Consider the following 10736-nt stretch of genomic DNA (forward strand, 5'->3'; position numbering starts at 1 on the left):
ATACCCTCCTGTAGGTGTTCACTCCAGCCCTGTTCCTGGAGATACCCTCCTGTAGGTGTTCACCCCAGCCCTGTTCCTGGAGAGAAACCCTCCTGTAGGTGTTCACTCCAGCCCTGTTCCTGGAGATACCCTCCTGTAGGTGTTCACTCCAGCCCTGTTCCTGGAGAGAAACCCTCCTGTAGGTGTTCACTCCAGCCCTGTTCCTGGAGATACCCTCCTGTAGGTGTTCACCCCAGCCCTGTTCCTGGAGATACCCTCCTGTAGGTGTTCACTCCAACCCTGTTCCTGGAGAGAAACCCTCCTGTAGGTGTTCACTCCAGCCCTGTTCCTGGAGAGAAACCCTCCTGTAGGTGTTCACTCCAGCCCTGTTCCTGGAGATACCCTCCTGTAGGTGTTCACTCCAGCCCTGTTCCTGGAGAGAAACCCTCCTGTAGGTGTTCACTCCAGCCCTGTTCCTGGAGATACCCTCCTGTAGGTGTTCACTCCAGCCCTGTTCCTGGAGAGAAACCCTCCTGTAGGTGTTCACTCCAGCCCTGTTCCTGGAGAGAAACCCTCCTGTAGGTGTTCACCCCAGCCCTGTTCCTGGAGAGAAACCCTCCTGCAGGTGTTCACTCCAGCCCTGTTCCTGGAGAGAAACCCTCCTGTAGGTGTTCACCCCAGCCCTGTTCCTGGAGAGCTACCCTCCTGTAGGTGTTCACTCCAGCCCTGTTTCTTGCGAGATACACTTTTGCAGGTTTACACCCCAGCCCTGTTCCTGGAGAGATACCCTCCTGTAGGTGTTCACTCCAGCCCTGTTCCTGGAGAGATACCCTCCTGTAGGTGTTCACCCCAGCCCTGTTCCTGGAGATACCCTCCTGTAGGTGTTCACCCCAGCCCTGGTCCTGGAGAGAAACCCTCCTGTAGGTGTTCACCCCAGCCCTGTTCCTGGAGAGAAACCCTCCTGTAGGTGTTCACCCCAGCCCTGTTCCTGGAGATACCCTCCTGTAGGTGTTCACTCCAGCCCTGTTCCTGGAGATACCCTCCTGTAGGTGTTCACCCCAGCCCTGTTCCTGGAGAGAAACCCTCCTGTAGGTGTTCACCCCAGCCCTGTTCCTGGAAAGAAACCCTCCTGTAGGTGTTCACTCCAGCCCTGTTCCTGGAGAGAAACCCTCCTGTAGGTGTTCACCCCAGCCCTGTTCCTGGAGAGAAACCCTCCTGTAGGTGTTCACTCCAGCCCTGTTCCTGGAGAGAAACCCTCCTGTAGGTGTTCACTCCAGCCCTGTTCCTGGAGATACCCTCCTGTAGGTGTTCACCCCAGCCCTGTTCCTGGAGATACCCTCCTGTAGGTGTTCACTCCAACCCTGTTCCTGGAGAGAAACCCTCCTGTAGGTGTTCACTCCAGCCCTGTTCCTGGAGAGAAACCCTCCTGTAGGTGTTCACTCCAGCCCTGTTCCTGGAGATACCCTCCTGTAGGTGTTCACTCCAGCCCTGTTCCTGGAGAGAAACCCTCCTGTAGGTGTTCACTCCAGCCCTGTTCCTGGAGATACCCTCCTGTAGGTGTTCACTCCAGCCCTGTTCCTGGAGAGAAACCCTCCTGTAGGTGTTCACTCCAGCCCTGTTCCTGGAGAGAAACCCTCCTGTAGGTGTTCACCCCAGCCCTGTTCCTGGAGAGAAACCCTCCTGCAGGTGTTCACTCCAGCCCTGTTCCTGGAGAGAAACCCTCCTGTAGGTGTTCACCCCAGCCCTGTTCCTGGAGAGCTACCCTCCTGTAGGTGTTCACTCCAGCCCTGTTTCTTGCGAGATACACTTTTGCAGGTTTACACCCCAGCCCTGTTCCTGGAGAGATACCCTCCTGTAGGTGTTCACTCCAGCCCTGTTCCTGGAGAGATACCCTCCTGTAGGTGTTCACCCCAGCCCTGTTCCTGGAGATACCCTCCTGTAGGTGTTCACCCCAGCCCTGTTCCTGGAGATACCCTCCTGTAGGTGTTCACCCCAGCCCTGGTCCTGGAGAGAAACCCTCCTGTAGGTGTTCACCCCAGCCCTGTTCCTGGAGAGAAACCCTCCTGTAGGTGTTCACCCCAGCCCTGTTCCTGGAGATACCCTCCTGTAGGTGTTCACTCCAGCCCTGTTCCTGGAGATACCCTCCTGTAGGTTTACACCCCAGCCCTGTTCCTGGAGATACCCTCCTGTAGGTGTTCACTCCAGCCCTGTTCCTGGAGATACCCTCCTGTAGGTGTTCACCCCAGCCCTGTTCCTGGAGAGATACCCTCCTGTAGGTGTTCACTCCAGGTCTGTTCCTAGAGAGAAACCCTCCTGCAGGTTTTCACTCCAGCCTTATTCCTGAAGACATCTTTCCCAGGAACAGGGTTGGAGAGAACACCTACAGGAGGGTCTCTCTCCAGGAACAGACCTGGAGTGCCCTGGTTTAAATGGAGGCTGCATGTACGGTCCTGAATTGCACCATTTTCCTGTCTTGCTAAGCATTCAAAATGTAACAAGTACTTTTGGGAGTCATGGAAAATATATGGAGTAAAAAGTACATTATTTTCTTTAGGAATGTAGTGAAGTAAAAGTAAAAGTTGTCAAAAATATAAATACTAAAGTAAAGCAAAGATACCCCCAAAAAACTACTTAAGTAGTACTTTAAAGTGTTTTTACATAAGTACTTTACACCACTGCAAATAACCAAATAACCGATTAGTCTGATGCTTATTAAATGTATTTTAAAATATTCTATTATGTAGATTATACTGTATGTTAGATGTGGCTGAAAAATATATAATAAGGTAGGGTATTCATTTGTAAGGTATACATGAATATGTCAATATTTAAGTTTGTAAATAACTTTACAGGTTTTGTAGGCTAATTTATAAAAGTCCAGTGGTGTTTATTTCATTGGTTGATTGGTTGATACAGGGTGATATATTCTCCACGAGGTGGTGGCAAACACCATTCTGTAAAATCTGCTCCGGGATACGGATACAGGAACCCACACAATGATCTGGGCCTGTATTCACAAAGTGTTGATCTAGAATCAGTTTTGCCTTTTATATCATAATTAATAATATTATATGGACAGATCCTAGTTCAACACTTCTTCTCTGAGAGGCTTTTGAGGATACAGGCCCAGAATCCATACGAACTGACCAGGATAGGAAGTTTATTTAACCTTTTTTTTTTATCCAGGTTTGTCTTCTTGAGAAAAAACATATATTTGGACCTGTAAGTTGAAATATAAATTTGGGATGGCTGTCAGGCTGTAGATACAGTATTTGATAAATGTATCTTATTTGAAAAAGGAAGACTGGTTTATATTTTTATTAGCAAAGATCAAGAAAAACACAATAAGCAATATTCTACCAAATCACAGTAAAAGCACATAGCACTGTAACATGTACTGAGGATGGATAAGAGGCCCTTTCCCATAGCACATAGCACTGTAACATGTACTGAGGATGGATAAGAGGCCCTTTCCCATAGCACATAGCACTGTAACATATACTGAGGATGGATAAGAGGCCCTTTCCCATAGCACATAGCACTGTAACATGTACTGAGGATGGATAAGAGGCCCTTTCCCATAGCACATAGCACTGTAACATGTACTGAGGATGGATAAGAGGCCCTTTCCCATAGCACATAGCACTGTAACATGTACTGAGGATGGATAAGAGGCCCTTTCCCATAGCACATAGCACTGTAACATGTACTGAGGATGGATAAGAGGCCCTTTCCCATAGCACATAGCACTGTAACATGTACTGAGGATGGATAAGAGGCCCTTTCCCATAGCACATAGCACTGTAACATGTACTGAGGATGGATAAGAGGCCCTTTCCCATAGCACATAGCACTGTAACATGTACTGAAGATGGATAAGAGGCCCTTTCCCATAGCACATAGCACTGTAACATGTACTGAAGATGGATAAGAGGCCCTTTCCCATAGCACATAGCACTGTAACATGTACTGAGGATGGATAAGAGGCCCTTTCCCATAGCACATAGCACTGTAACATGTACTGAAGATGGATAAGAGGCCCTTTCCCATAGCACTGTGACATGTACTGAAGATGGATAAGAGGCCCTTTCCCATAGCACTGTGACATGTACTGAAGCTGGATAAGAGGCCCTTTCCCATAGCACTGTAACATGTACTGAAGCTGGATAAGAGGCCCTTTCCCATAGCACTGTAACATGTACTGAGGGTTCATAAGGGGCCCTTTCCCATAGCACATAGCACTGTAACATGTACTGAGGATGGATAAGAGGCCCTTTCCCATCTGGCAAAAACACTGAATTAACATTCTATGAAAGACCTATTTTAACATACCTGACAATGAATATCAATGTTTTTATAAATGTTTTGTCAACATTTTTACCTATATTTCAAACACAAATCAATGACAGTATTTCAAGGTGAAATCACGTTTAATTAAACGTAGTTAAAACTAAATATGGATGTTGATTTGATGTTGACGTCAGGTCTTTGCCCGGTGGGTTATAACTAATCGAATGTTACCAATAAGAGTACGACATCCAAACTGCTCACTTGTGTTTTATACAATGTTTATGGTTTGAAATTTCATGTGGCAGACTACTTTAGAGTGAAAATTGGGTACCCAACTTCCTGCTGGTGCCCCAAACACACAAACACAACATCCTATTTTTGTTGTTGACATTTCCAGTGATTAATGGCTCCAACCCACATTTTCTTGGCCTGGAAAAGTAAATTAAAGCCACCCACATTTTAATCCTATTTTGCCCTCAAACAAACTGCAGGGGTCGATGTTTGTGTTGTGGTATGAAATCTTTAACAGAAATTGGATGGAGTTTTGTTCAAAGCAGGAGTTTGCAGTCACATTCATATTGGTAAATACACTTGCTGAATTATAGAGTTGAATTAATTGGTGCTTCAAAAGAATACTAATTAGACATAAAATGGGATGAATATCTAAGGTACTATAACATCCACTACTGGTGGTTCGAAACAATTGTATTATGCTCATTACAGATTGACAATACTTGCTGATATTTCCAGACATATTTTTTTGATAATATTTGTGTGTATATATATATATATATATATGAGAGAGAGAGAGAGAGAGAGAGAGAGAGAGAGAGAGAGAGAGAGAGAGAGAGAGAGAGAGATATATATTCAATCAAAAACTAAAAAGCAGTATAAATGCAAAGATGTGGTTCACTTGAATACTGTAAAAGCAGATGTATTCTATCCACTAACAACAATATGTAGAAGACAAATACCAACAGCATTCTGAATACTAATAGAATCTAACCATCAAAAGCACTGGTTCTAGTCCAAAATATCAGCATATCTACAATAGGATTTGTAATACAATGATAAACTTGGGGCTTTATGATAACCACTGTAATTGACTTAAAGTCTGAAATTTGTACACAATTTCATGCATAATTAACTACAGTATAAAAATGGAAAGTTAAATATTGAATTAGTTCAGATCAAAATCTTCGAAGAATCAAAATCAGTTGTTTTGGTTATTTTGCTTTAAAAAATATTATTTTGCTTTATAAGCACTTTTATGTTATAAGTTAACATCTGAAAGAGATAAAACGACAGCTTGTGGATGTCCTGAAAATTCGGCAGGCATACATTATTGTCCTTCTTTTCCAGGCATATTGCCTGTACATCTTAGCATCAATCCTCTTATTTGAAGAAAGTTCCACATATAGTGGATTACATTAGAACAGAATAACTGCATTTTTCAGAGAGGGAGCCTCAGTTTTCTCTTTAAAATCTATTTTAAATCCATGACCTTCTCCATTTGTTTTGTAGGTGTCCTTGCACATTCAAACACACTCCTCATGCAGACGGTCAGTCAAAATACCCACATGTCAGATTGACGTGTAATGTTTCCCAAAGCTGGTGAGCTTGATCTTCTCAGGGAGGATGATGTTGACAGAGTGGCCCCCCTCATCCTCGCTGTTATTGGCTCTCAACAGATGCTCTCTCTGCTGGCGCACCAGATGGCTGTACTTGGCGTTGGCCATCCACGTCTCGCAGCGGTTGAAGAAGATAATACCTGTAGTTCCCAGGATCACCAGGCAGGTGAGCAGGCCCAGCATCCCGAAACAGATGAGCTGACTGCGGGTGACCAGGCTGGCGGCAGAGGCCGAGTGAACCGTCTCCTTCAGGCTGATCTTGAGAAGGTCCCTCTCGGGGGGCCTTAGTAGTTTATGGAAGGCGTGGGCAGGTAGGCTGTAGTGTGGTGGGGAGAGTTTGGCCAGCCTGAGTTTGGCTTTGGGCCTGTGTGGCTGCTGGGTCGGTGTACATTCATGCCCAGTGAAAGTGCACCCTGGGAGGCACAGACAATGGTACATCCCAGCCCTGTTCTTTTGGCTCCCCACCACGCAGGTGCCCCCGTTCCCACAGGGGGTACTAGCACAGGGGGAGAGGGGGTCCACATGGGTGTTGTTACAGGTGGGGCCGTTGAAGCCCACGGGGCAGGCGCAGGTGAATGCAGGGCCGTAGTCGGTGCAGTTGCCCCCGTTGAGGCAGGGGTTGGGATTACAGCTATCCGTGTCAATCTCACAGAAGTCTCCAGCGAATCCGAGGGGACAGGCGCAGGAGGGGTAGGCTGCCAAGCCACCGGCGTCGGAGCAGGTGCCACCGTTTTGGCAGGGAGAGCTGAAGGGTAAACCAGTTCACTTTGATTTCTCTCTAAGGGATTATGGCAACATACAAGAGCTCAAGAGGTTTTTAAAAAAAAGAAATGTATCGGTCACATCTCAGAGGTTGTGTAAGGCCATTCAAATGATATGTTTTGTTGTTAGCCAGTACTGTGCTCACAGCCACATGCTCACAGCCGTTCAAACAGGATGCCTTTTTAATCATTATGCTGTTATACACAGTGAGTGCAATGAAAATGGCTGCTTGCACTAGACATTCACTCTAGACATTCACTCTAGACATTCACTAGACAGTAATGGGCCCTTCTTTCAAATCTTAATGAAGGTCCATGATTAATGAGCTCCAATGTGGGCTCAGTGTTTAGGAGTCATTCTCAGAGTCTCCAAAAAGAAAGGTAATATACATCTCCATGCAAAAGTCATTTCAGTTAGAGGATTTAAATAGAACTGAAATGATTGCTTGTCAACTAAAGAGAAAGGACACACAGACAGAGCTGTAATGAATTTCGGGCCGGGGTCCTCTCAAAGTCAATAACAGGCCAGTGTAACAAAGAGCAACCATAGTGGGATTCAGTGAGACTATGGCGGTCAAGGAAGGCTGTATACCTATCAGTCTCCAGAGACAAGCCTGTGTCCATTTGAAAGGCAGAAGGGTTGATCCCCCAATGGATTCAATGGCACCTAATCTGGTATTGAAAAAGCTTTAGAGACTAAGGTTTTAATTAAGATAATGCAAACCATGTCAGATTTTCATACCCGTTTGTTAGACATGATCCCTTTTTCAGGTGGCAGCTCTCTCCTGTGTAACCAGGCAGACAAATGCAGAGGTATCCTCCCTGGCCAGTCTGGATGCATGTGGAGTTATCAGTGCATGGTTTAGATGAGCACTGGTTGGTGTCTGGAAAAAGTTGATAGAATGTTGTTGGGAGAGGTCATCCCACACGCGTACACACACGCGTACACACACGCGTACACACACGCGTACACACACGCGTACACACACGCACACACACACACACACACACACACACACACACACACACACACACACACACACACACACACACACACACACACACACACACACACACACACACACACACAGAGCTTGTTATGATTTTATTGCCACAATCTAAATTGTAAACAAACAAACCAGTGACAAGTAGACTACATTTGACACCTCCCAACCATGGTGTCTTTAAGATGGTGGAGCACATAGAGCCATCAGAGACGGGACCATGGTGTCTTTAAGATGGTGGAGCACATACAGCCATCAGAGACGGGACCATGGTGTCTTTAAGATGGTGGAGCACATAGAGCCATCAGAGACGGGACCATGGTGTCTTTAAGATGGTGGAGCACATACAGCCATCAGAGACGGGACCATGGTGTCTTTAAGATGGTGGAGCACATAGAGACATCAGAGACGGGACCATGGTGTCTTTAAGATGGTGGAGCACATAGAGCCATCAGAGACGGGACCATGGTGTCTTTAAGATGGTGGAGCACATAGAGCCATCAGAGACGGGACCATGGTGTCTTTAAGATGGTGGAGCACATAGAGCCATCAGAGACGGGACCATGGTGTCTTTAAGATGGTGGAGCACATAGAGCCATCAGAGACGGGACCATGGTGTCTTTAAGATGGTGGAGCACATAGAGACATCAGAGACGGGACCATGGTGTCTTTAAGATGGTGGAGCACATAGAGCCATCAGAGACGGGACCATGGTGTCTTTAAGATGGTGGAGCACATAGAGCCATCAGAGACGGGACCATGGTGTCTTTAAGATGGTGGAGCACATAGAGCCATCAGAGACGGGACCATGGTGTCTTTAAGATGGTGGAGCACATAGAGCCATCAGAGACGGGACCATGGTGTCTTTAAGATGGTGGAGCACATACAGCCATCAGAGACGGGACCATGGTGTCTTTAAGATGGTGGAGCACATAGAGCCATCAGAGACGGGACCATGGTGTCTTTAAGATGGTGGAGCACATAGAGCCATCAGAGACGGGACCATGGTGTCTTTAAGATGGTGGAGCACATAGAGCCATCAGAGACGGGACCATGGTGTCTTTAAGATGGTGGAGCACATAGAGCCATCAGAGACGGGACCATGGTGTCTTTAAGATGGTGGAGCACATACAGCCATCAGAGACGGGAAACACTATGTTCATTCCACCCTCAAACAGATGCTTTCTCTTTCAGCACGAAGTCATAAAAATGTACATAAATATACAGTATATTGAAGATTAAACTAAGTATGTGCTATTGGTGAATCATTCAGCTGTATCTCATGGGATCCTACCTTATTCACATGGTCAGGGCTGACGTGAGAGAAAAGTGGACTGGACTCACCTTGGTCACACTGGCTCCCCATCCAGCCCTCTTCACAGATGCACTGCCATGCTTTCTCACAGGTGCCATGAAGACAGCCAGGGAAGGGCATGCACTGCGTGCATGTTACCCCCTGCCAGCCTGGTTTGCATCTGAACACATGATTCAGATGAAGAGACCATTGTTATGCTTCACACATGTTTTTTCTCACCCAGCTGGACTATATTATTGGATGTTTCCACAGGGTGTATTACTGTATAATTGATTGGGAAAAGTTGATTTTTATATATTTGTAAACAATACATCTAAACTTGGAATTAGCAGGATGAAAAACATAATTTCTTGTTTGGTCTGTGACGACTTGACCATGTGGAAATGGGGTGAAATAAGATGAAAATGGACTGCTTATGTTGATGAAACATGGTTGCTACAAATATTTAACATACTTCCGATGATCTCTTATATAATTTGAGGGGAATTTAATTACCTGCATTCCTCAGGCTTTTCACAGTAGCCGTTTTCAGGATTGCACCCTGCGCTGCATTCAATAGCTTGGATATGTGAAAGAGAAAACACGAGATTAGCTATGAATTGCCTTTTCAAAGACCTAAAATATAAAACAAAACAATCATTTAAAAGGAAAATACTCGCAGCTAGTAAGTGATTTATTATTAAGTTATTAAATCTCAATGACAGCCTCTATGTAATGAGGGTACTATTGCTATAATGGAAACTATAATGGATGATGTGATAAATTACCTTTAGTGATGGCAACACTCAAGACCAGAAATAACCCAAATGTTGTGAGGCACATCCTGATTTTCAGCATGCTTCGTCTCCTGTAAAATAAGCATTTATCAAGTCGCAGCTCAGTTTCTAATTTCTCTGTCAAAAATAACTACAGGGTTTAGTAGGATAACCTATTGCGCTCAGCACGACCAGTCCCTCGCCTCAAAAGAACAGGTTGACATTGTTGAAAAGTTGATTATACGTGCATGCAACATCGGACCTGAATTAAAATTCGTCAAACCCTTGTTCTGAAAGAATAGCCTACACACCACGCGCTAAATAGCATAGGATACCCAATTACGCACGAGCACAAACGAAAATGCGACAAGCAGAACTATATCCTAAAACGCTACGATATTAACCTAAATCTTTACTGTTAAATCAATAACTTTGCTTAAAATTTTACATTTTACCTATATCGTTTAGTTGTTCACCTAGCTAGTCAGTCATATTGGATGCGTCCAAGCATGGCACTATATTTACTGGAATAAAGACGGCGGTGTAGCTATTCAGACGTGAGGTTTTTGTGTGATAGAGTAGACAGCATAATGGTCCACGCTTGGCTCCTCCCGTCTGATTTAGGAAAGGAGCTGTCCAGTCCTCTGACCTCCTGAACACATGAGGGGAAAGGCACACGTAGCCTAACGTTATCTGTTCAATCATTTGCAGCGCAATCTATACAAACTTCTCAAAAGTATCAGCAGGGTTCATTGCCATAATCATTCAATCTCATTTGTTTTGTAAGACGTCATTGTTTATGATACAGTAACCATTTAAACATTTATTGTCATTAACAATTGTCTGGTCAATTCTACAAATATGCAAATTGAATTATATTCTACCCCTACTATTTCCAATTCCTTCCTCAGGGAAAGGGGTATTTTCTTGCGCCAGAAATAGAAGGGCTTAGACTCAACGCTCTAATTTACGGGGTTCTTCGTGTTCCCAGACTTTATTGG

General features: G+C 45.0%; 1 protein-coding gene across 1 annotated transcript; it reads right to left on the reverse strand.

Moving 5' to 3' along the window:
- Positions 1-3282: 3282 nt before the first annotated feature.
- Positions 3283-10351, reverse strand: dlk1 (delta like non-canonical Notch ligand 1). The gene is made up of 6 exons (XM_014212233.3): positions 10191-10351; positions 9748-9827; positions 9476-9539; positions 9010-9140; positions 7404-7545; positions 3283-6645 (listed from the first exon to the last, which is right to left on the reverse strand). Exons 2-6 carry the CDS (start codon positions 9815-9817, stop codon positions 5853-5855), a joined length of 1200 nt encoding a protein of 399 aa, XP_014067708.1. The 5' UTR covers positions 9818-9827; positions 10191-10351; the 3' UTR covers positions 3283-5852.
- Positions 10352-10736: the final 385 nt, after the last annotated feature.

The sequence above is a fragment of the Salmo salar genome, chromosome 01 (assembly GCF_965601325.2).
Source record: "Salmo salar chromosome 01, fSalSal1, whole genome shotgun sequence".
Taxonomy (NCBI): Eukaryota; Metazoa; Chordata; class Actinopteri; order Salmoniformes; family Salmonidae; genus Salmo; species Salmo salar.

Coding starts and splice junctions, on each gene's coding strand:
- dlk1 (XM_014212233.3), bottom strand. CDS start 9,817: ATGCTGAAAATCAGGATGTGCCTCACAACATTTGGGTTATTTCTGGTC. Junction 9,141..9,475: donor GAAAAGCCTGAGGAATGCAG/GTAATTAAATTC, acceptor TCATGTGTTCAG/ATGCAAACCAGGCTGGCAGG. Junction 7,546..9,009: donor GGGGAGCCAGTGTGACCAAG/GTGAGTCCAGTC, acceptor AACTTTTTCCAG/ACACCAACCAGTGCTCATCT.